Below are 26,351 nucleotides of genomic sequence, written 5' to 3' on the forward strand. Positions count from 1 at the left end.
AGTGCTTCTAGGTGTGCCATGAGCCTTTAAATCAGATGCTTAAATTCTTCATTCCGTGTGAGGTAGGCTGCCATTATGATTTAGCACAATAACACCTGTAAAATTCATGTCTGAACTGAAACTTGAAGTCAGGTTTCCTGGGTTGAAGCTCATTTCCTTAATCCAATGAGTGGGAGCAACTGTTGGGAGAACTTCTTCCTCTGTGAAGTTTAGTGAAATGACCCCTTCAATTTCTATATCCACAAATGGAGCAGAGAATTTTAAGAGGAGAATTTGCATACATCTCTGGTTGCTACCAGATTCAGGTTGCAATTCTCTACCCACTGAATTCAATGGAGCAAAGGTCCTCTTCTTGCTGAAGGTATGGTGCCTTTGGGTGGCTTATATTCTTCTGCTCTTTTCCTTATCTTGTCTCATGGTACCTTTTACCTCCTTTTTCTAGGGTGAACGTGGAGTTCCAGGTTTCCCTGGATTGCATGGGATGCCAGCATCTAAGGTTCAAACCAAATGCTTCTTGTAAAAATTGGTAGGATGTTAAAAAGTATCAGGGGGTGTTCAAAAGCAAAAAATGGTGCCTAGTAGCTCATTCATTGAAAATACAACTGGTGCAGTTACTTCATCCAAGAACGTTTGGCTTCATTTATTTTCAATTAGTGTAGGCAGGCAACTATACTTACTTAGGATGATCATCTTTTATCTACTCTTTTCCATCACAGGGACCATGACATGGTCCTAAGCAGACAATTCTCTAGTATACACCCCACCCTGGCCAAGGAAACTGGCATACTCGTTTAATTTATCTAGATTGTTTTTAATATTGTTTTTAATATTGTAATTTAAATAGTTTTAATCAGCTCTGGGACCTTATGTTGCAGGAAAGGTAATAAATTGAAAATAATAGATGGCATATGAAAAACTATGGCTGTGAGCACATGCAATGCTAATCTATGGTTTAGTGTCATGTGAATGAGCAACACTGTAGTCTCCTGCCCCTCTTTTCCTTCTTTGTAACCAGAAGGAGGATTTAGTGGTGTTTAGATTCACTGGATTAGTGTTAGATTTGAACCTGGAGTTCTGTTTTAAAAAGAACTCTGGTAAATTTTATAGCACATCAGCTTCAAACCATGGTTTACAAAGTGGTCTTGTTAAACTAAACACACTTCATTTGAAACCAGGACCCTTTGCTGGAACATAATGACAAACTGATGTTCTGTGAAACTGAAGGTAGAGGCTAACAAATTTGGTTTCCTGGCCACACAGGAAGAAGAGAGAAAAGGGGAGTGCAGGGGCTTGATGTTTTGCTTGGGCTTGTCCACGGAACCATGGTTTAGTGTAACATGTAGATATGTTGCCCAATGTCAGTTCAAAACCTGTCTTTTGTCATATATTCCTCAGATAGCCTTGTACTTTAGTATACTTCTGATAACCTATGACATGCAATCGTTTGAAATTTAGCTTTTCTATATTCAACTTCCTATAAATTGTTACCAATGGATTTTCATACAGTGAAAGACCATGGGTTTTCATTTCTCCCTGCCATTCAATTATTCGGTTGAGGTGCAGAGCTGCTTCCCCAGCATCAGGCATTGCTGCTGTTTACTGGGGCAGTATAGGGACAGAGTAGGGTTGTGGCAAGGTTGGGGCTGCATTGAGTGCACCAGCAGCAATGCCAGATTGGTTCTGCTGGTATGCCTGAGCAGCTCTAACCTCGCTGCCACCCTGACCTTATCCCACCAAGCAGCAGTGATGTTGGTATTTTAGAGGGCAGCTATGTGGCACTGTCCCATCATGTGGCCATTCTTACTCCAAGGCGGTGAAGGCAGACTTGCATTCTATAAGGTGGTGGCTCGAACATATATTTGCTGCAGTCTTAGGCGCTGCTTCCAGGACAACAAATGTGTATTCAAAGCACATCCATATCACTTAAATTGTTGCCTATCTCACTGATTCCCAATATGTGGGACATCCTGTCCTGAACAATATAAGTTGTTTTCTTAAATCAAAATTATTTCTGTATGCACATTCTTTAATCCAGGGTGACAGGGGACCTAAAGGAGACCAAGGGCTACCAGGAATTTATGGGAAAAAGGCAAGTATAAATTTAGTATTTAAATTTATATTGCTGGTAGAAATGCAGGCAAAGTTCCCTGAGCTCAGCGTTGCATACAAGCTTTGGGGTTCAAGAAGGCTTCCAAAGGAGAGCTGAATGTCACTAGCTCCCAAATTCTTTCCTCCCACCGGCCCTGCCAGCTCTCCTTAGCTCCACCCCAGCTAGCCCCACAACCTTCGCAACGTGTTCCTTCCTTCTGTGCTTTGCACAGGGAGAGGGAAATTCTGTCCCCCTGCCCCAGTGCTCTGGCTACATCTCTTCATGGCTAGCAGGACTTTACCTTGGTGCCCTGCTGTGCTGTTATCTGTCCTGGTCTTCGCTTTAGAACAATGGTTGCAAATGTGGCATCCACCCAAATGATTAGAAAGTTGAGGTAATTTTAATCTGCTTTAGTATTTTAACTTTTGTATGTTTTTAAGAATGGTTGTAATTTTTTCTTGCCTTTATTATTGTACCTTTTTGTGGGCCACTTTGAGGTTTTTGCCATTGTTGTTACAGTCAAACAATGTATAAGCTTTGTGAAATGAAATAAACTCCCATCAGCCTCAGCCAACACCACCAATATTTAGGGGTAATAGGAGTCCAGCAGGATTTGGAGGGCACCATTTTGGCCAGACCTTGGTCTAGAAGACGTTGGCTGAGGCTTTCTTTTCCCCCTGTGGTTGTGTTCAGTGTAGTTCTAATGCTACAGTCCTGTCAGTACAAGGATTTCTCCCTCTCTCCTTGTTCCACATGCCTGCTAAATCTCTTCCCACAACCCTCCAGAGCAGATTTAGGGAGGTGTGGGGTGTGTATGGGGAAAGAGGTTGGAAATTCTTTTGTGTTAGGGCTAACTCTTGTACTCGCACAAAACGTTAATAGAATACCTCCCTGTGCCTTTCAAACAACCTCCCTCTCTGTTACTGTCCTACGCCTGGAGTACTTGTGGCATGTTTAAATATCTCATTTTTGTGATTGCTCTGGAATTAGCAGGATGGTGGTCCTTTCTCTTGTGATGGAGGGCAGAGCGTGCAATGATGTGTTCCTTTCACCTTTTCCCTTAGCCTTGGCAGGAGCTTTGTATTCTCCAGTGAAAGGCTGCCATGCCTAAAATCACTCCTAAAATCACTCCAGATATTCTATACACCATGCCTAAAATCACTCCAGATATTCTATACACCAAACACACCCTACGTGCCATTCAGCTGTAGAGTGTAGGTGCTCCAGGTTTATGAACAATGGGACAATAATCTATCCTGCCACGGTCATGCTAGGAACTGATGAGCTGACTTCCCCTCACTGCATGTGTATGGATGTTGTGTCATGGATTAATCACTCTGGAATTGCCTCAGGTCGTGATGACACACTGGCTTACTTTGCTTAAACAATACAGTTGCCTTTCTTATTGCCTTCTTTTATTCTTTTGACAGGGTGCAAAAGGAGAAAGGGGTACAGCAGGGTTTCCAGGAATGCCTGGGAGGCCTGTAAGTTTCATGTTGCTGCTTTCCCTTTCCCTTTTGACGGTTCTCTCTCATTACATAATGTGAATAATAGCATCTTCACTGTATTGTCACAGGGAAATCCTGGGAGCAGCGGGAAAGACGGCATACCTGGAAATCCAGGTTTTAAGGTATTTGAAATACTGAATTTATTCAAATGCAATAGGACAAATACCTTGTACTGAGAATGAATTTGCATTAAGAATCTGTGAGCTTGTGCTTGAGCTCCCCGTGTTTTATTATTTGTTTATTACAATTTTTATCCCATTTTTCAGGTGCATATTTTCTCCCAAAAGAGCTCTCGTCAGTCAAACAGGCTTACAGACTAAAAAGACAAGGCAAATAAGGGAAGGGGAGTTAGTGGGAAAAGACAGGAGGAAGGTAAATTTGACAGTGCTGGAATGCATTTGCTTTTCAAGCAGTCATTCCTATTCACATTCCCTATAGTCATTCCTATTCTTCCTCTGCTGGTGTTCTGGTTTGGATAGAAGCAATGCAGCTACCCCCACGTTTAGTCTTTTGGCCAAAGTCCCCTTCTCTTCACTTCTGCAACCCCAAGGCAATTGGCAGAGGAGAGGATGAAAAGATTTAGTACACATGCCCCATGCAAAGAGCTAGCAAAGATCTCTACCAGGAAAAAAGAAAAGAAGAAAGGAAGCACAGTATTTTCTTAGTCCCAGGAGAGGTTGTCTGGGATCTCCCTTGCGAAGGAAAGCCTTAGTGGAGTAGCCTCCCTGGAGTTGGGGAGGAAATTGATTGCAGGCAGGCAGGCATGGTTTTTTGCCCAAAGCAGCCTGGTTGTTTCATTGCCTGTAGCCAGATGTTATATTAGAGAAGGGGATAGATGCAAAACATTTGTGAAACTTTCTGGGTCCTGTTAACTCCTGCATGCCCAGCTCATTAGTTCTCTTGAGACAGCTTGCACCCACGAGAGAAAGCAAGTAGAATGATCCTACAGGTTGCATGGGGGGGGAGGGAAGGGTGTTTGTATTTATTTGAGGGTGTGTGCGCATGCCTGTGCTTCAGTGGTTACCCTGTTGAAGCTGCAGCCTAACCAAAGAGCAATACAACTCAGGAGCAGGTTACTTGAGAGGCCGCCTCATCCATTGAATACACAGTAGGACACTGTGTTCTGCAGGAGAGCTGCTCCTAAGAGATCAGAGGCCTCACTGCATAGTAACTCAGAAAATTTTCAGGGTGGCTGTCCCTGTTTCGTGGAACAGCATTCTGGTTAAGATAGGACAGGCACTCACTATCTGAACTTTCTGGTCAAGCTACAACAAGCACCCTCTATCTGCACTTCCTGGAAACAATTGAAGACATTATCTGTGCTGTTTTTAAACTATTTTTAAGCTGTTTTTATATTGCATACATTGCCTTGAGACATATATGTGGAAGGTAAGGTAAAGGTAAAGGGACCCCTGACCATTAGGTTGAGTCGTGATCGACTCTGGGGTTGCAGTGCTCATCGCACTTTATTGGCCGAGGGAGCTGGCATACAGCTTCCGGGTCATGTGGCCAGCATGACTAAGCTGCTTCTGGCGAACCAGAGCAGCACACGGAAACTCTGTTTACCTTCCCACCGGAGTGGTACATATTTATCTATTTGCACTTTGACGTGCTTTCGAACTGCTAGGTTGGCAGGAGCAGGGACCGAGCAATGGGAGCTCACCCCGTCACGGGGATTCAAACTGCCGACCTTCTGATCAGCAAGTCCTAGGCTCTGTGGTTTAACCCACAGCGCCACCCACGTCCCTATGTAGAAGGTAATTAATAACTAATAATAATGAAATGTATGTGAGAAGGAGGACTGAAGTCATATGCAGTTACTTGCATTTCATTTATCTTTTAAATGCTGCCATTGGTGCCGCCCGTGTACCAAAGCTTTCTTTGTTGCTGCAGCAGAGGCTCTTGTAGTTACCCCTGTTCCTGTTAACTCAACACATGTACAGTCCTCATGGATCCTTTCTCTTCATGGGTGGTGCTGGTTTGGCTGCATAACCAACAGCACCCAGTAGCTGAAGATGAGAAATAGAGGGAATAGGGAGAATGTATTGGATTGTCATCTGGATGGTTTTTCCTGCTGGTGATGTGGGCTCAGTGCATTCTTTTAAAACTGTATGTCTTTATGTTTGAAAAGCATTACATTCTCAAGTCACTCTTTGATAATAGGTAGATACAGAAAAGGAAGAGTTTGGTGCTCATTTTCTTTAAGCTGTAAAAGCAGTAGTCTCTTATTTCTGCTGGAGTAAAATGTTGTCAGCTTGCCTTTGAACATCTGCTCTCCATAAAACACCACTTTACTTTGGGCTTTATTGTAATCAAAATCAGAGGATTTTTACAAGCATCTTTGGAGATTTCTGCTGGAGCCTTCCTTATTTTCTTAGAAAAATTCAGAAACAGATTTATTCTTGGAAACAGTAAGAAATGCTTTGCTGCACACCAAACCCATCCTTTCTACAATTTGGCCTCTGTGTGGTCACACACATGGGGATCCTCTTCTGTGGAATGATCCAAAATGCAACCCTTCTTTGTGAAATGGGTGAGTTTTTCTCCCCTGTCTCTTTCCATTGATTCTAGAAATGCTGCAAAAAAAAGAAGAAGAAAAAAGATTCAGCCAGCCTCACCCACATCAGGCATGATTTGCAAATCTCTGAATCATGGTTGCCGTGTTTCAAAGCTATAGCTAAATCAAGCCTGCACAAGATGTTCCCTATAGTTTCCCCATAACTGCTACGCTTCTTATGATAACCAGTGCTCTACTTTTATCATGATGGCTCTTTGGTAACTATAGTTAACAAATTATGAACAACGATTGAGATCATGCACTCCCATTCCACAGCTCCTTCCCCTTGCAGAAGGAAGAACACATCCAGTCCTTAACCACAGCTAAGCAATTAGTCATTCAGCACCAGCGCTAACCATGGTTAAGGCTAGCTAGGATTTCCCCTCACAGTAGTATCTGAAATGCAATTTAAACCTCAGATTTGAATTCTGGGTGAAGGGGAACTGGACAGCCTTAATGTTGGCACTGACAGTGCTTAACCATGGTTTAAGGGGGAGGAGTGTATGTACTTTGGGGTGGGTGAGGGCAGATCACAGCATTTCTGAGACTGGCTCCTGGTTTCTTAATTGTCAGGGAGTCACTGTTAATTTGCACCATCCCTTCTTGTTCAGAGGTGATTCAAGCTGTGGTTGCAAAGGAAGGATCTCATATTGTAATTCAAGCCGGGGCTACACTTTCCTTATATTCAACCCACAATTCAGTTTTATCCTCACAACCCTGTCAGTTTTGTTTAGTGTGAGAGATGTGACTGATCCACTCTCAGCTTTGTCGCTGAGTGGGGATTTGAGCATGGGTCTCCTCAGCCCTTGACCAACAACCTAACCACTGTACCCCAGTCTCCCTTACAATAGATATCAGTGACTTAAGGGGCCTGCAGTATGAACCATCACAGCTAATGAACCATCACAGCTAGCAGACAGAAAGACAGCCAGGCTTTTTAACAGGTTCCCTAAAAAGAAAAAGAAGAAGTTTGGCAGCATTATGCCCAGAGTTCGTTTTACTGCCAAGGCTGCCAAGTCAGCCTTTCAAATCAGTTTGCTTAGATTTGAAGAAATATGTCGAAGTACGAGCAAGGCAACCTTCTTCCATCGTTCTCGTGTTCAAAGAAAAATAGTGACTGGTGCAGTCACAATTCCAAAGACTAATGAGGGTTTAGATCTAAAGGACCATGTCTGCATATGTGCGTTTCTGAGATTTGAGTAAAGCAGCCACTTGGGCTGCAGTGGATGCCATTCCCAGAGGGTTCTCTGACATTCAGGAGCAGCTCTTCAGGGTGGGGAGGATGAGAGGCTGTAGTAGGGAGGAGCTTCAAGATATGACTAGTAGTCTGAAGGGATTTAAGGGACGCGGGTGGTGCTGTGGGTTAAACCACAGAGCCTAGGACTTGCTCCCGTTGCTCGGTCCCTGCTCCTGCCAACCTAGCCTAGCAGTTCAAAAGCACATCAAAGTGCAAGCAGATAAATAGGTACCACTCTGGCGGGAAGGTAAATGGCATTTCTGTGTGCTGCTCTGGTTCACCAGAAGCGGCTTAGTCATGCTGGCCACATGACCCAGAAGCTGTACGCCGGCTCCCTCGGCCAATAAAGCGAGATGAGTGCCGCAACCCCAGAGTTGGTCATGACTGGACCTAATGGTCAGGGGTCCCTTTACCTTTACCTAGTAGTCTGAAGACACCTCTTTGGATCTCGGGCAATGTCTGCAACTCAGATGAGTGCAGGAGGATAACCTAAACAATAGCTTGGGGTGGTGGGAAGAAATGTCATAGCTATTCATGGTGATGTATTATTTTTCCAGCAGAATTTGCTCATTTCCTCTCTATTGGCTGAAGAAAGCACATGTCCTTTTATGAAATAAAGCCCTGCACTGAAAGGCAAACATTTTAACCAGTTAATATTTTGAACTAATTTTAACTGATTGTTTGTCATCAATATTAAGGGAGAAGCCGGACAACCAGGTTCTGCAGGACTAGAAGGAAGACGGGGAGAGCCTGTAAGTCCACCCCAATGTTTTATACTTCAGATATTTTGCACTGATATTTTGTTACAGTTTTGCAGGGGTTCAACATTTTTCTTGGAAATATATGTTTTTAGAGGTCTGGTGTCAAGGAAGTTTGAGTCCAGTTTGCTCCATTATACCAATGAGTAGATCAGGCTTACCCATGAACCAGACCTCCTCAAAATAGTGGCTCACAGGCATACACACATGCTTAGAATCAGGGAACAGTGGGACCTACTTCTGAGTAAATAAACAGAGGTTTGCATTGCATTTCTATGTAGACCTCAGTGTAAGGATCTCACAGTGTGATGAGCAGAGGTGGAAGGGATCTGTCATTTTTGGTTCTCTCCATTTCTCATTTTCCCAATCTTAAATTCAGTTCTCCATATTTTGGTAGCAATTTGCCAAAATACATATTTTTAAAAATCCCCACCAGCATTTTTGTGTGAATTTATTTTAACAAGCACATTTTTATGCAGTTTTGTATTTTTGCAAGCAATTTCTCCTAATACAATTCATTTTTTTATTATCTTTTCGCTAATATAGGCATCTTTGTGCAATGACTGTATTTGGCTTCTTCTCATATTATTCTGGAAAGTACAAATTCAATAGATTCAGCTTTAAATGTGAACTGAATTGAATCCACCCCCCCATCCCTAGTGATATGAGAAAGTGGTTCTCTGAATTCACTTGCTGACATACATAACCAGAGTGCACCTGCGCTTGGGGAAAAAGGAATTCTGAGGCTGCACTTCAAATTAAGATCTGCCAATGTGAGTGACCTCATAGTTACTAGGATGCATAAACATTGGATGAGCAAGAGAACTGGAACTTGCATCTTCTGATCAGCAGTCTCTGTGTCCTAGATAATGACTACTAAATATATAACAAAAAAGTTGAATTAACTGTATCGCCCACTCCTCCTATAATTCAAAATGATACACGTGTTTAAATGTTAGGTTGTTTCAAACACTTAGATTTACAGTTATTCTTGTGAGCAAACATCAGAGAAATTATTATGTAGTTACAGTGGTCTGAAACTAGTGTACAGTGAGGATAAAAATTGGGTCAGTAGAAACATATGATAGCTTTCCATGTCCAAAATCTTTGCTAGTAGGAGATGCTTGAGGAACATGCCTGGACCGCTGTCTGCATTTTTGTTCATTGCGCTGACTTCAGCCATGTTTGGTGCCAGGAAAATGAGTGTTTGTATTCCCTATAAACAAACAACGTTATTCTTCTGCCAGTGAAATTTGGAAGCAAATTGTTTAAGTCCTTCTTAAAATTTAGGTCTGTGTTTTATTATCCACTACCCCTTCGAGTCTGTAAAAAGGTAGAATATAAATCCAAAAATATAACCAGGTAGGTAAGTTGCCATGTGAATCTCAGATCTTCTTTCTTGAACTTGCAAAATAACAGATGCATTGAAATACAATTTCTGATGCAAGTGGAAACCATGGTTTCTCACTACATGAATGTGCATTCCTCCTCTTGGATGCATGCAAGGTGGAGACCAGAGGCTTTCATTTCCACAGTTCTTGTGACATCTAAAACTGAACTGTGGTTAATGAGAACAAGCCTGGACCTAACCATTGTTTTCCATTATGTCTGAACTGGGCCTGTGATTTGTTCATTATTATGCCTGATGGTAAAAGACTAAATATTTTGGTAATCTGAGAAACAGTGATGTGTGTGATCTGGACAGAAATTTGTGTTCCGGAATATGATGGTAAAGCCCAACAACCAAAGATATGCATTTGAGTGGGTCACACATTATATTTTTTAATAAAGCAAACCTCAAAATATATCCAGAGGCAGACTTTGGAATTTTGAGGCCCACGGGATATTCCATGATACATTCAGTCCATTAATCACTTGATCTGCTGAGAGTTTCTCTAGGGAAATATGCTTTGCATATAGTTAGAAATGGACAGATTGTCTATTTCTGATCCATTTCAGTTTCATGTATGTTCATTGATAACTCAATTCTTGTTTTCCCATGAATCGATGAGCTTTTTTTAAAAAACAACACAAACCCTCACACATAATTCCTAATAAAATATTCATTACCGGTAATTTCAGCTGCTCAGTGTTAGCCAAAGACATTACTGTATTAAAACAAGACTGATTACAGCTTGTCATTGAGTCTAGTCATCTCATTCAACTGAAGCCAGAATGGGTGCAGCACTTGTTCTGGATTGGGAACCTCATAAATTCTATTTAGAAAGGGTGGCAGATGTTAAAAAGAAGAGACATCCATCCTTATATCATTCCAGCTGTCCTCAAGAAAGTAGGGCTACTCTACATAGATGCTTAAAAGTAGCGGGCGATGTTTCACTACCTTGAGTTACTGTGAATTCCTTGAGAAAATTGTATCCCATGGTAGCTTTCTAGGATTGATATACCCCTTGGAGGAGTTCTGTAGAGGAGCAACGTGGGTATCTTTTTGCATGTTCACTGTAACACTGTTCATGCATTTTTGCAAGGACTTGTGCAGAGAGTCCAATCTCCAACTATTTTGGTTATGCTCCAACCACCCAGGGTTCCAAATCATGAAGGGAAGTCTAGATGGTATTCAGCTGAATGCACCTAGATTCCCTATTCAAACCTTCCTGCTCTACAAATGAATTACATATGGGTGGAACCAGCATGCATTGGGTCTCTCAACATGGGTTCAGGCAATAATGCCTGAATAGTGAATCCTTTTTCCTCAGTGAGTGCAGCCTTTTGGGAAGTTAATTGTTGTTGTTTTTTTAATTTTAAAGGATGATTGCAACAAATACTTAAACAATATTAGCTGTGATCATGTTGGAATGATTATTGTTTTCATTTTTCAGACAAACCTAATGGCTATTAATGCAACAGAGAGTTGGGAGGTCCTAACCTCATGGATTGTACTTAGTTATTCTGTTACACTAGGAATGTATTTTGTAATTCTTTTGGCAAGGAATTTGTTTTACAACGTATATGTAGCTCTGAACTTCCTATGCACTGGAATAATTTATAGGGAGAGAAAGAAAGGGAGAGAGAAAAGGTGCTGTGTCTGGTTTTCAGGAAGCAAATGGAGATGAAAGAGAATATAACTTTTTTAAACAATTTTATATTTTAAAAATACGTAATGCATGCTGTGGGTTTCTTTTAAAATCTGGTTTCTTCTCACTTAATTTCCTTTTTGAATGCACTTCTAATTCTATTTGTGATGATCAAGGTTTTACTGTAGTCAAATGTTTTATATAGCCAGGCATTGCATAATTTTACTTGACTTTCTTCTCTTTTCTTTTACATTCTTAGTTGTTTCCACATGTATAAGATGTTTAAGAATGATGCAGTCTAGCCATAAATGAGGAATAGAAGCCCACTCAGCCAAAGCACTGCATGGTTTCTTTGGAATGCTTTCCAGCTACTTCTATCTTGTCTCAGTTTCTGCCTCCTTTGTCTTTTCCCTCAAGCCTACCCTAACTTCACTTGCTCCTATTCTGCACCCTTCCTTCAATCTTCTCTCTTGCCTTTCCCATTACATTAGCTTCTCTTTATGTTTTTCTCAGTAGTCCTCCTACTCCTGTGTGGGGCATAAATTGCAATTTTGTGTATGTGCATGCATGTATGCACGCACTGAAGGACGAAGCCTCCACCAAACACTATATGCCTCTCTTTCCTATGCACAAATCTGCTCATAATTGCAGACAGCACAGTGTGGCTAATGGTAGCGACATTTAAAGCCATATGGTGGAATTAAAAGCATGTACCTGAGGGTAACTCTTCAGGACTGAATCCAGTATCTTGTTCCACTCATGAATGGGGCTTTCCTGTCTGCTGTACCCTCCACTCTCCGTGAATCTGCTCCAATGTGTCCCCCAATCATCCAAAGCAGATGTTTGAGGGGGCGCTTATAGGGAGGGCATGAGGGTAGGAGAGGAAGAGGAAGTCCAGCAGTGCGAATGGAATTCCATTGGATACAATGCTAAGATTGCTGTGCCATTGGTTGGACTGTGCCCAAGTTTTTTGAATCGATAATTCTGCCAATGCAGAAGAGAATCAAGTAAGAAAGTTTGAAGAGCAGCAGACTAGACATGTCATCAATAGCAGTGATAGCAGGTGGAGGGATTGGTGTTAAGATATAGCTAACAACAAGAGCAGATATGGTGATCTGAGTACCAGCCAAGGAAAGATTTTAAGGATATTTATTTTCTCCGAAGACTCTTAAGTTTTTGAACAGAGATCAGATACATAAAATGGCACGTTTGAGTTTCTGTTTAAAAGTAGTGTTTATCCCTGTTGCTCTTGCAGAAAAGTTCTGTACAGAGAAAAGAAAGATATATTGGAGATGTGTGTCCTGTTGAATAGGGTTAATTCTACAAAGGACTTCCCCAATGGCTATTTTCCCCTTAAGCCAGTGAATCATGAATTATTCCATACAATTTATTCTAACACTCCCAGAGAGTGGCACTTTTCCCATTTGTAGTGCTTCCAAAGATCCTGTTTCCCTTGGTGGTTTAACAATTGCATGAAAAATCTGTTTTGTATTAGCGTTTGATTAGAGACAGGCATTCCTTATCATTTCAGTTAATGCAACCCTTGCAAATTTTGTATTTTTTAATGACACAGATTGAATTTAACAAGTTTTGTGGCAAGGCCTTAAAAGATAGGCCTGATCTTTTGATCACCCAGAAATATTACCCTGACAATTAAGGTAATGTCTGCCTTTCCAATCAACCGCATACAGTACATTGGCTGTTAACTTACTTGGGCTATGAATCTGTGTGTTGCATGTAAAGAATTCGTTTAGTGGCTTTCTAAAACAATTCCAGAACTCAAGATGGTTTAAGTGTGGAGCAAACTTTTAAAAGGGGTTCTGAATGCCTTTCTCGAACATCTTCCTTTGAGCCCAAGCCAGCCCTGTCACTTAAAATGAATGCAAGTTAGGAAAGAGAGTAAACTATACCCGGAAAGCAAAGGAAAAACCCAATTTTGTAGGCCCTTCTGGGGTTGAACAGACATTAAGTAGCCTTTGCAGCTGCTGGTAAGTGATATTTGAATAGGAAAACAAGGCTGATGGGAAACTACTTTTATTTTAGCAGCCTCTAAATTGTGCAGGGCATTTCTCAATGTTCCATATATTAATCATTAACTTTACTATGCTTGTTTCGGAGATTCACCGAGATATTCCAGATGTGTCATTTATTGGTGAGTCATAGGAAAGTGGCTGAATTCAGAGAGGCTTGATCCAGATACCTCTCTAACTGGGGCTGCTCTGCCAAAAAAACTTAGGATAAAGCCTAATTCCCATAGGTGATAATAGGATGCAGCATTTCTTCTGCTCGTTTCAAGGGCTTGCTTCATTCTGCCTTCTTGCCATCTTATTTGCCCTTATCAGAGATGGTCAACCAGATGTTGGACTACAATCTGCCACAACCAATGCAGGCAGTGGTTGTAGTTTCTGATCATCTGGAGGGGCGCCATATTGGCTTCAGAACAAATGCCAGATGTATATTGTTCAAGAACAAGTGACTGAACACCTTGCTAGTGCCCATGTGAAACTCCCTTCAGGAGATAATCCCCTCTCTAAGACAACCTTTGTCAGGCCTCCAATAGAGCTATTTCTCAAATTCCCACAGGCAGCCCATGTGCCACCTGCACGCACAAATCTGTGGATTTAGGACACTGATCAAACACTGATATTAGAAGAGGAACAGGACAAGACATTTCTGACCTGCTCCTAAAATTATTAGGTACCAATAATTTCAACAACTACAATATAGATCAATGAGGATCCTTTACTATGGGTAGAGTTGGCACACCAGTCAGTTGACCTGTCAAATATAATTTGGCTGTGGCCACCCACTGTCAAGAATTCCATGAAGCCAAGAATACTATGTGTAGGTGGTGGTGGACTAGCTTTGACAAGCATCTCTATGGTGTCATTAGTTATCAAGGGCAGGAGTGAGACTAGTTTGTGTCCAGGAACTGTGGCTGGTGGTGCCATACCAAGCATGGCAGCATGGCAAAGGTTCTTCTACTGGGGTTTTGCTTTTACCTCAGGCATCTCCACAAACAAGCACAGAAACAGTCACCATTGGAAAGGTCACACCAGCAAGGGCCACCCATACTGTTTTGAATCTGACTTCTATTTATTTAAATAATTGTTATCCCTAGTTTTATTTCTATTTAAAGTTCTTCTTTAAAATAAACAGTTGTAACTATAGGCTGACCTGGATGTTCCTCAATAAAAGTCAAATAGAGTAGCTATTGAGTACACTGTATTTACAGAAACATTTACCTAACATTTTAGTAATTCATTCTGATTTTTTTGAAACATGGTTTCATCGTTTCACAGTAGTTGCTAATTTGATTTTTTTAAAAAAATAACATCAGTATAAAAACTGTTGGTGGTTGAAGTATCTTTGCTTATTTTGTTCTTGTAATGTTCATGCTTTAAAAATACTGGTTCATTATTTGATAATGGCCAGTCAAATATCCAATACTACATAGGGATTATTCATTTAGCCTACACAGTTTTAGGTGGGAGGCAGTGTGGGAGGAGGAAAGAGCCCCCTGTTGCAGGATCCTGTCCATCACTGGATCTCTCTGCCAATTTTCTCAGTGTCTTTCACAACCCGTTTAAGGCTCACCCCACAGTTTGAGAGCTCATGCTATGTTTGAAACTTTCATTGTTGATCTTCTTGCCAAATGTTCCATAGTCTGGTTATTCTCCTGCCAGCCTTCTGTGTATCAAGGAAGAGATATTGTGTAACTAGGAAATTTAATTTTGAAGGAAAAAGTAAATGTGTCTGGCCTGTTAATAAAATCCATCCAGATGATGACTGATTCTTCCATCACTTGTTCTTCATACAAATGTTTGTACCAACAGCATCAGCCTTCATTGCGCATTATCCAAATGGGGACATTGAGGAGGGCAGTGGGAACAAACATGTTGGTTTTGCCCCCTTCCACCTTGCAACTTTGTTAGTTGCTGAATCACTATAGGCAGGCGGGGAGCTGGTTGTATCCATGGAAGATCCCTACACATTTTGGGATCTTCCATGGATACAACCAGCTCCCCACAAACTGGAATTATGAAAGTGGTATGGAGGGGTCAGAGGTATTGTCCCTGGTGATTCTCTTCATGTATTTACTTCTCCACTTGGATACTTCCTTGAAGTGGACTACATAGAAGATTCAAAAAGGACAACTTGTTTCCGGGGTGTGTGTGTTGTGTTTGTGTGTGCTACCTCACTTTTTGAAGGTGAATTTCACTATTTTGCTGTTGCTGCTGGTGACCCCGCATTTATCCTAAACCAGCTTTCAGAATTAGAATAATTCCTCAGAAAACTAAAGCTAATGAATGAATTAGGGCTATGACCCCACCTAAAAACAAAATAATGCAAGTCACGTTTAATACCATGTTGTGGTGTTCATGGATTACAGGATATTGGGGCAGGATCAGTTTTGGGAGAATGTTGGAACTATGAAAAACCTTGAATTAAGAAAATGAAAAATCTCTGTTGTTGCTCTTTTTGTCCATGTAGTGGTAAATCAGCCAGAAAATACTTATGGATTAATTTACAAAGTGTTGCCTGGGCCTCATTTTTTAGAACATCTCACTTGGGTTTGTTCAGTCTTCACTGGCTACCAGATAATTTGCAAATTCAGTTCATGGCACTGGCTTTTAAATCTAATGCTCTGGTTTGAGTCCAAGCTTTTTTTGAAGGAACTCCTTTTTTCCTCATGAGCCTGCCAAGACCCTGCCTGCTCCTTTGACACCAGAAACCTGGCCTTTTGAAATGCAGAACAGGGAATTTTGGGTTGTGGAACTCAGATTGTGGATCTTCTTGCCCAGGAGCAGATGGCATGGTGGAGCTGTGCTGCTCTCCTGACCTCCCTCTGGCACAGTCATTGCTGCATCTGGCAGGAGCACTGAGTTGGCTCGATTGGCAGTTTTGCACTGTGCCAGCCTTGCCATTGCCTCTTCCCTCTGCCTGGTATGCTGCAGTGAATTAGCCAGAGGACAGTCAGATGGGCAGCACAGTTCCATCCCACTGTCCACTGTTGTCCTTACCTCAGCAGGTCCTGATTGGCTTTTTGAGATTCTGTTAAGAACTTGTTTTTCATTTTTGCCAAGCCTTGGGTTGGTTTAAGATATTCACCCAGTGCTACTGTTTGTTAGTTATTTTTAGTTGTTTTTGGTTTAAAGTTCTGTTTCTGTTTATTATTTTCACACTGTGTTACATTTTTAAACTTGGTTATGAGGTGCTTTGGGGCCCCATGGAGGGCTGAAAGGCAGGATATATTTTGTTGACGAAAAGTATAAATTAAAAATGTGCAATGGGGAGGGGGGATGGAGAGTCCTGGGCCCTTCGGTATAACATGCAGATGGGCCTGTTGATGTACTGTTGTTGGTCAAGTTTATTTGTCCTGTATAAGTCATGCTCTCTGTAAGAATAATTGCTGTAGCATTGATTCTGTGTTTGCTTACCATACCCCCCCCCCCAATCTTACCACCACGTTCCTACAACTGATGAAGTGGACTCTAGTCCATGAAAGCTTGTTCCATAATACAATTTGTTAGCCTTTAATGTGCCACATGGCTTTTGTTGATTTTTGTCTACTTTTTACTTTTTACTTTGCTCTGAAGCGCATTTTAGTTTTCTTTTCTTTCCCTGGCAAAGGCAGCTAGACAAAATGTGTTTTCACCTTACTTAGCTCAATTCATGGGCATGAAGCCCAGTTGCTATTGTATTTGGAAGAGTCTACATCCAGAAATTCTGCACCACGCCGAGATTTCTTGAATTGCTGGAGTTCCCAGCTTCAATTTATATTTTGAACTCATAGTTTCATATAATGCTTTGCAGCATCTCTCTGCAGTAATTGGTTTGTTTGTTTGTTTATATTTAGCCTGCAACATTTCGGGTGGAATTCAGTGTTGCACTGTTCCATTCGTTACACCTGTGCAAACATTCTAGCTTGCCAGACGGAATGATAGCTCTCCTCCCCCGCACAATGTTCTGGGGGGTGCTCTCAAAAAGCCATTTTTTTGGGGGGGGATGACCCAGAAGTCCATGCACAGGGCTCCTGCTGATGGGCTGGTTAGGTCAAATGTTGCCTTTTGCATTTGGGTCCAGTCCAGAAAGGATAGCCTGTTCAAAGAACCAGTTTGCCATTCCAGATTGAACCTTCATATATATTACTTGACATGTTGAAAAGTCCACAACTCAGCACCAAGGTATGTGTATGTTAATCACTCTGGTTTAGTTTCCCATCCATACAATAGACACAGTAGTGATCTACCTCACAGGGCTGTGAGGGTCAACACAATAGAAACTGGGAAATGCTTTGCAAATTTGCTCTGGAAACGATTCTCAATGCTTGTAGCAATCTATCCATGTTGCCAATATATAACAATACAGATATTTGAATCATCCCCCCCCCCCGAAAGTTGTGCTGTTGACGGTGTAGGTCTTTGCTCATGTTATTCCATAGCCAAATGTCAAAACTCTCACTAGTAGCGTCATTCCAATCCTGTTAGGTCTTGCTACTAACTTCTGAATACAGTGCTTGTTGCTGCTGAGGTCAGTCAGGCTTGCTCCCTCTTCAGTGTGCTTAAAATTACAGACATTTGGAAAGCCATTTCCCTCAGTGTTTTTATAATCACCACCTAACGGGATAGGCTATGTTCAGGTCACATGAACAACATGTGCCCTTCCAGTACAGGACAATTTTTGGCAAGCAGGTCACGTGACATGTTCGCAACAAGCAGGATCAGTTTTGCGTGTTGTCATTTCAACAGGGCTTTGCTGTAATGGTGGCAGCTTCCGCTTGTCAGTCAGTCAGTTTTATTGCACATAGCCAAAGGCTGCCACAGTGTACACAGAATCATTCAACAATTAAAAGAAAATATACTGGATTGATGCAAAAAACTTAAAACGTTTATATTATCAAGACGTTACCTACTCTAAACAGAGCTATAAAAGTACCCTAATATACAGGTTAAGACATTAAACAATAAAATTTATAGGATAAAATTATCACATGGCCGCTAATATATTAAAAAATAATATTAATTAATACAATGTACAATTATATTCGGAGTTTGGTGATAAAGATAGAATATAGCTTGATGTAGATAGGGTCAAATAGATTCATCTCGTTTACAGTTGCTGTCTACCTTGACTATATAATTTGCTCTAATTTTCCTAGTGGCAGTTGCAAAGAGTGCTACACGCCAGGTCACATACTTATCTGTGTCTGCAAGGAGATATAGATCAAGCCATGTGACCGGCTCACTTGTGGCCTGATCCAAATTATGGTAGCTGCCATGTGTCCTGGTGGCCATTTGAATGAGTCACTAGAAATAGTGTTGGGAGATAGTTCAGGGCAATATTGCCAAACCAAAAAGAAGCATTATAATCAGGTAGTAGAGACACTGAGTACTTTTCTTAGTATTCCCCTGCCAGTGTTCTTTGGTGTAGGAGGCAAGGGTCACAACCCCTCCCCCAGCTACAGTGGGGGTGGGAAATGGGAATAAAAATGAAAATCCTCACAGGAGCAAGACAGGAATAACTGTCTTGTTTCTCAGAAATTTTCCAAATAGAAAAGTAAAAGATGACTAACCTAGCCACAACTGGAGCTTCAGATAAACCAGCTGCTTTTTAGATTATTTTTTTTTAAAAAAAATATTCTCCTCCAGGCCAGTATTTCACAAAATGAAAAGGAAGTTTCATACAACAACAAAAAAAGAAGCTCACTGGTAGCGGGCTTTCTGAAACCAAGAAAACAAACAAAACGCCATATTGGCGCAGCAACAATTTTTACACAGAGATAAAACATAAAATACATTCATAAAATGTATTTCATAACATTCATAACATTCATAAAATAAAATCCAATATAGCATTTGATAGAAGTGATATTTAATGCCAAAGGACTGAACCAATTTTAAAGTGGGTGGTATAACTTGATAGGTTAGAAGCAGAAGATACAAACTGTTCAGCAAAGTAAAGTCTAGGCAAGAATATTAATACACCTGTAGTTGGTGATGCAGAAATTGGAGATTTCAAATGCTGTATGCTATATGCATTGTCAATCATTCTGGGCTGGTTCATATGTACACAGTTCAAGAATCTTGTCAATTCACTGAGGGAGTGTGTACCCTGCCTTCTCATCATAAGGAGCAATGTGCAAAGTTGTCAGGATCCACATGTTTATGATCAAGTGTGATTTTTCTGCTTGAAAATTGTGATGTACTAAGCAAATTTTGGGGTGCAAACACACACAAATGTATCTTGCACCTCATGTTGCCTCATAGGCATGATGGGAAGGTGCGTGCTTGCCTGTTTCCATACCCGTATCTATGGGAACCCTGCACAGTAAGTGTGTAAGCAGCCCGAAGTGACAACCTTAAATAATGTTGTTTCATTAACTTTCAAAACGTTTCAACTTCTTTTCAAGGGAATGCCTGGGATCCCGGGAGTTCAAGGAATAAAGGGAGAAAAGGTATTCATAAAGATATAAAATTATAATACAGCACTTTTTACACACACACACACACACACACACACACACACACACACACTGTGACTGCTTAAACTCTTTGGGTGGGGTCCACTGATGCCCCTTTCACTGATGGAAGACATCTGTCAATGGAATGGATGGGGAGGGCGAGATCCCTGAAACAGCAGGCGAGGTGTTGGGGGGAGGAGAGATTGTGCTGATATAACAATCTCCTTAGCACTATGCTGAATTCTAGCTCTTACCAGGGATGCAGTCTTTATCCTTTAGTTTTAAAAGGTAATCATGGGTTGTCACTGGTGTAGATGTAAAATGGGGTATTCTTTGGAATTCATATTACAAATACTGAATTTATTTGAAATTTGTTCTTGCATTTTAGGGTGAAATTGGACCACCAGGACATGAAGGAACTAAAGGATCACCAGGGACACCTGTATGTCTGTGGTATTGTATTTTAACAGTTTTTTTAAATTAAAAAATAGAATTATGGAATCAATAAGTTCAGAAGGCTGAATTAAGCAAATGGGACAAATGTACAGTATAGACTTGATAATCAAATCCACTTTGTTGATCCTATTATTACTGCAGAAAATACAAACAATCTTCAGTTTGTTTAAAAAAAAAAGGCAAGTGTTACAGTCCATTGAATATAACTGCACTAAATCAAGCCTCAAGAATTAGAAACTTTAGGTCAATACTGTAAGCACACCATTCTGAACTGTATTACATTTACGGTGAGTATTGTGTGTAAACTTCCCCTAAAAAGGGGAAGCTGTCTGGTATCCCAAAGATCCTTTGAAAGGCTTGCGTGTGAGCTTTCAAGAGGACAAATGTCACCCATTTATTTGGGAACTTGAAAGCGATTGTTTCCAGTTTATTAAGCTCTTTTATAACTATGAGGCGCCTCTGTTCTGATCTGGTAATAACTTCCACAAATGATCTCTTTTCCAGAGTGGATGGTATTAATTTTCAGCAGATGCTAGGCCTCATCAGTGTAGTTCAGAACTGATGGCAAGTGGTGCATCTTTCATTTTGTTGGTGGAGATGGTTTTGGAGGAGCTGGAGCTTTAGTCAGCTTTACAACTTGTGAATATGACTTCTGTTTGAATTACTCATACGAGAGACTTAATCAGCTGAAACCTTGATATATATAGTATGACACTAAGAGATTGCTGTTGCGAGTATTGGAGACAGTGGCCTGGCGCAGACATCTTGCTGGCCATCTCCCAGCTTTGGTCAGCAGATGGAGCTGGGAAGCGTGCTATGTGTGTGTTTATATGCTCTCTCTTCCGCTTGAAAATCACTCCAAGTCTTCTTTGCTTAGAGTTATATTGTTGTGCATTATATTTCCACTGCTCCTAGCTCTCACCGGAGATGCTGTCTAGTTTATATCCTTTAGTTTTAAAAGGTAATTGTGGGTTGTCACTGGTGTAGATGTAAGGAGGAGAAAAGAGGAGGAGCAGGAGACCAAGCTTGTGAGCTTGTGGCATGCTCCTAATCTCCTCATGTACTTAGGTTGCTAGCATTAACTCTGCACCAAGCCAATAAGGAAGCCAAATGGAGTGTAGGCTCTTGTGTGTGCTCTGGAGCACAAACAGGAACTTTGCATCCGAATGACAAAATTAGTTCACACGTGGATTGGAATTAAATTCTGCTCACAAGTGTGGAAAGCTATGAGAAACAACCTAAGGCTTGCAAATTTATCCGTCCGTCCATCCATCCATCCATCCATCCATCCTGCAACTCTTTCCATATAACATTGTCCTTGCATGTTGCAGCAATTTGCCTGTCAACCTTTATTTTCCTGGAGAAAAATAGGAACAGTTTTCAGTAGTAAATAACGTTGCTGTCATGTATGTAGGCTGTTATGAGTTGGTGGAGGGTGGCAGACCCCTCTAATCTCTGGATCCAACAAAGGTTAAAAGCTATTCAAGACTTCTAATTCTGGGAAATAGCCAAGCTAGCTTCCTGGTGAGGTGATGGGGGATTAAGGGGCTTGGTGCAAGAAGGGAGATGGGTGGGGGCCCTTTCCTCAACGGATGAAGTCAGTTGCAAAATTGAAAGTAGCAGTGATGTGAGCCAACGAAAAGGCAGTAAACTGGATTAAGAGTCAGAGAGCAATGTTTGATGTTTGTTTGAATCCAAGGCTGTGGCAGTGGGAGAAACAACACCCTTTTGGAGGGTTGATGCTGTGAACCCCTCCATCGCAGGCTCAGGTTGTATTAATGCATAAATAAACCAAATATCATAGAGATACTCTGCCATGCCTCATTCCCAAAGGAAACACAAACCCTGGGCAAGCTCCTGGAAACAATCCCTGGAACCTCACACTGCTTGGAGATTGGGGTGGCATGCAACATGGACCTTAAATATCCCACAAGTTTTATATTGTTTTATTATTGTTAGTAATTGCTGTCTGAAAGATTTGCATTGCCTGTGTTCCAGGTTTAGATCTGCCCTGTGCTGTTTTGTTCCAATATAATTTCTATTTTCCTAATGTCTTAACTGACAGCTATTCTGGTTCCTATAATTTTGTGGGATTCATTTCCTGGAGGATTCATTACTATTTTTATTACCAATTTAATTACCGAACCATTTCATTTAATTACCAGTTTATTCCAATTTTATTCTGTCTCTATTTCCCTTTTAAACATAGATGTACTCTCAATGCATGGAATATTTGAATATTGTGAGTGCCACAAAGGAATATTGACCAAAATATAGACTTGGTTTTTCCTTCTATTAGTCACACAGTTTGTTCCAGAAAAGAACAGATGGAAATCCTGTTGACAGTTTATATGTAATACATTAGGGAAATTCAGTAATAAATTATTATTAAGTAACAATTATCCTCATTATGGTTGCCAGTTTCAATAATTTATTGATTTATCTGCCACAAGATTGGAAAAGGAAGCAGTGATGGCTAAATTATTTTGTTTTTACTCAAGTGGAAGCCTTGCATATGAAATCTATTAAGTGATGAAACAACAATTTAATACATTTTATTTTATTTATTAAATTGTTGTTTCATCACTTAAGATTTCATATGTAAGGTTTCCACATACTCTGCAAGTAAAAGGTTTTTAGTAAAGTAGAATTTTCTCTTTAAAAAGTATAGAGAGCTACCTCTCATGACCTTGTAAAATTCACAGGGAGATCCTTATTTCAATTCCTTGTACTTCAGTTGTGTGATAGAAGGCAGAAGTGCTCAACACCTACTTAGCCACTGTCTTGACCCAAAAGGAAAGCAGTGCCCAGCCTGGGGATAACAGAATAAATGATGCAAGGAGGGAGCTGCAGCCCAAGATAGCAAAAGAGGTGGCAAAGGAACACCTAGCTACTTTAAATGAACTCATATCTCCAGGGATTTACGAGCTGCACCCAAAGATACTAAAGGAGCTTGCAGATGTATTCTCAGAGCCACTTTCTATAATCTTTGAGAGGTCCTTGCAGACTGGAGGTGGCCACATGTATCCATCTTTGTTTTAAAAAAAGGGGGGGGAGAAGACCCAGGTAACTTCAGATAAGTCAGCTTGACATTAATACCAGGAAAGGTTCTGGAACAAATAATTGAACAGTCTGAAGTTACCTGGGTCTTCTCCCCTCAAAAACAAGTCATGTGAGACAAAACTCATTTCTTTTTTCGATAAGAGTTACAAACTTGTTGGATCAGGGTAATGCTGTGGATGTAGTGTATGTTGATTTCTGTGAGGCTTTTGACAAAATCCCCCATGATATGCTTGCGAGTAAGTGGGTAAAATGTGAGCTGTATGAGGTAACCGTTAGGTGGATTTGTAGACGGTTGACTGACCGAACCCAGAGTGTGCTTACTAATGGTTCCTCATCATCCTGGAAAAAAGGGACAAGTAGGGTGCTGCAGGGTTCTGCCCTGGGCTCATTGTTGTTCAGTGTCTTTATAAACAGCTTGAATGAAGGAATTGAGATGATGTGCATCAAATTTGCAGATGACAACAAACTGGGAGGGGTAGAAGATAGAATCGAGATTCAAAATGACCTTAACAGATTGCAGAACTGGGGCCAAACTAACAGAATGAAATACAGTAGGGACAAATGTTAGAACCTGCATTTAGGCAGAAAGAACCAGCTGCACAAATATAAGATGAGGGACACCTGGCTTACTAGTAGTACCGGTACATGTGGAAAAGACCTAGGGGTCTTAGTGGACCACAAGCTTAACACTAGTCAACAGTGTGATGCAGCAGCTAAAAAAGCTAACACTGTTCTAGCGGCATCAACAGAAGCCAAGTGTTCCAGTCAAGGGATGTAGTAGCACCACTCTATTCTGCCTCTACAATTCTATGATTCTATAAAGTATATGTTTAATTCTGTTCCTAAATTTTAAGATCAAGACACAGCCTGCATATCTATTAAGATTTGACTGGGTAGGCTCTCCCTCCGATTATTTACTGGAGACTTTTATTTCTGTTTCTTAGGGTCTTCCTGGACCTGAAGGATCATTGGGTTTACCTGGAGGGCCTGGGCCGAAGGTATGCTGTATGCCTCTAGGCTGAATGTTTAATGCCTTGTGATTTTAGCTTTTGCAGACATCAATTTTAAGAAAGTGGGAGGGAATTAAAACATATAAGGAGCTCTGTATGCTGTGTAAGCATATTGAGCTTAGTCTTTGGGAACAAAGTTCTGGAAAACATGGCGACATCAGTAAATTAATGTGAGAAACAAATGCTTTTTTGGTCACTTTATTGTAGCTTACGGTGGAAACAATATAAAAACCCTTCCCACATTAATTGCATGAAGGGCTCCATGCACGAAAAGGGGTTGTGAGGCCTCACTTCTTGCCGTACCCTTGAGGTCACATGACTCCTTGGTGCTGCCTCCAGATGTCCACATATTAATCATGTACATCCCAGCTGACACAATCTGCACAGGGAAGCCTGTCTGATCAGGGTACCAGCTCCTGGGCCGTCTGTGGTTTTCCCAAATCACCATCTATGTTCTTTTCCATGACCAGTAGCAGTTGGTGGGATGGTTGGCATGCTACTGCTCACCTGGCTTCCCAGTGCTGAGCTTTGCTGCCAGTTACTGAGAGCACTCGAGGAGAGGTGGCAGGGAGGCCACAGATTGGCTTAACCACTTTGCTTACATTCTTCTGAGCTCCCCATCACCTCAGTTGCCTGTCTCCATAACTGGCATAACTGGTTCCAAAAGGACCTAGCTCCACAACCATGTTAAAATTAATTGTGTCACTGTTCAGCCTTATTATATGTGGGGGAAGTAGAACTACTTACAGTTCAGAATTCAAAACCTTCAAATTTCTGCCTAGTTTCAGCCACAGTATGACAGGTATTTTTTTCCTTGTAAGTTAACTGTGGTGGTTCTCTTCCCAAGTGACGTCAAAGATTTCTTCATCAACCTGTCAAAATCATTATATTCACAGGGTGGCAAGGGTGAACAAGGGCCACAAGGGAAATCAGGAATGCCAGGTATTAAGGTAAATGTGGCTAAGTTTCAATTTTGTATATCATCTTTGTGCTGAGAGCATCAATATAATGTTGTTCCATACGAAAACTCAACTAGTGACTAATAGAAAAATTAACATTCTTGGTCTAAATCACAATATAAGCCTGCCCAGATTAGTTGATGAACTAACTTTCATGTAGTAGTTAGGAACTTGTTCCATGGATTACACTGTGATTGTGATCCAGTGGCTTATCCTTCCAGGCATGAAAGAAGAGGAAGGGAGAGCATAGGACCCCACGGTATGATGTAGCTTGTGCTCAAAGCCAGAAACCATGGTTTCCTACGTTGGTCCATTTCACATGTAACTGTAAGCCAAACAAACAAATGTGGGTTGCTGGACAAAAGATCACCTCTGCCTTGCTCTTCCTCCAGACCCGCTGCTGTTGAGATCAGCCAGCATTTGGCTTAGCATTACATCTCAACCTGACCTCATGGAGTGAGACAATCCATGAGCCTGAGTTCAGACATAATACTAAGCCAAACTATAGCTTAGCTCACAAACAGCATGGACCAGAGGAGTAACAAAGTGGCTGTGATCTTTTCTCCAGCAACCCACATATTTGCTTGCTTGTGCCAAGACATGGTTTGGGTTAGCATTATGTGTGAACTGGGTCTATGTCTTAACAGTCCTTTGTCATTCTATTCAGTCCTATTCAGTCATTCAACATGGTTGTCTGTGTTCTTAGAAAAAGAAGAAAAAGTTTGCACAGCAGAACAGGTTATCTTTACAAATGTGTATTTCCAAACCACTCTTTGCTGAGACAGGCCAAATGTGAAGTGGAGTTATATACGTAGGGGAGAATAAGAAGACGAAGAGGTACAGAACTCTTCCTTTGCTCAACAGTGGGCAGAGCTGCTCATAGCTCTGCTGTATCACGAACCAGGCCCTCTTTGTAAAATAGTTCAATGTTTTTCTTAATCTAGATTAGTATTTTCAGTGGCTTAAGAAAAGCTTAACAGCAAAGCAAAATGTTGGTGATTTTTCTTTGGTACATATAGGATGGTTAAAGCAATGCATACTTTAATCATTCATTATATAATCTCAGATTTATAGAGCTGTTGTATTATTCAGGGAGAACAAGGGAGACCAGGTACTTCAGGTGAACCAGGCTATCCCGGGATACCTGGCACACGGGGTTTAAAGGTATGTCTGCTGCTGTTTAAAACACTCTGATATATGGAATAACTGCTAAGTGGT

General features: G+C 41.1%; 1 protein-coding gene across 1 annotated transcript in view; it reads left to right on the forward strand.

The window, feature by feature from the left end:
• Window positions 1–26,351, forward strand: part of COL21A1 (collagen type XXI alpha 1 chain) — a 118,774-nt gene that overhangs the window by 77,529 nt on the left and 14,894 nt on the right. The window contains exons 14-23 of the mRNA XM_082218422.1: window positions 443–496; window positions 2,036–2,089; window positions 3,520–3,573; window positions 3,666–3,719; window positions 8,090–8,143; window positions 19,595–19,639; window positions 20,034–20,087; window positions 24,109–24,162; window positions 25,071–25,124; window positions 26,226–26,297. Coding sequence (XP_082074548.1) covers window positions 443–496; window positions 2,036–2,089; window positions 3,520–3,573; window positions 3,666–3,719; window positions 8,090–8,143; window positions 19,595–19,639; window positions 20,034–20,087; window positions 24,109–24,162; window positions 25,071–25,124; window positions 26,226–26,297 — 549 coding nt within the window. The remainder of the gene's footprint in view (window positions 1–442; window positions 497–2,035; window positions 2,090–3,519; window positions 3,574–3,665; window positions 3,720–8,089; window positions 8,144–19,594; window positions 19,640–20,033; window positions 20,088–24,108; window positions 24,163–25,070; window positions 25,125–26,225; window positions 26,298–26,351) is intronic.

This window comes from Podarcis vaucheri (genome assembly GCF_965113315.1).
Source record: "Podarcis vaucheri genome assembly, chromosome: 3".
Classification (NCBI taxonomy): domain Eukaryota; kingdom Metazoa; phylum Chordata; class Lepidosauria; order Squamata; family Lacertidae; genus Podarcis; species Podarcis vaucheri.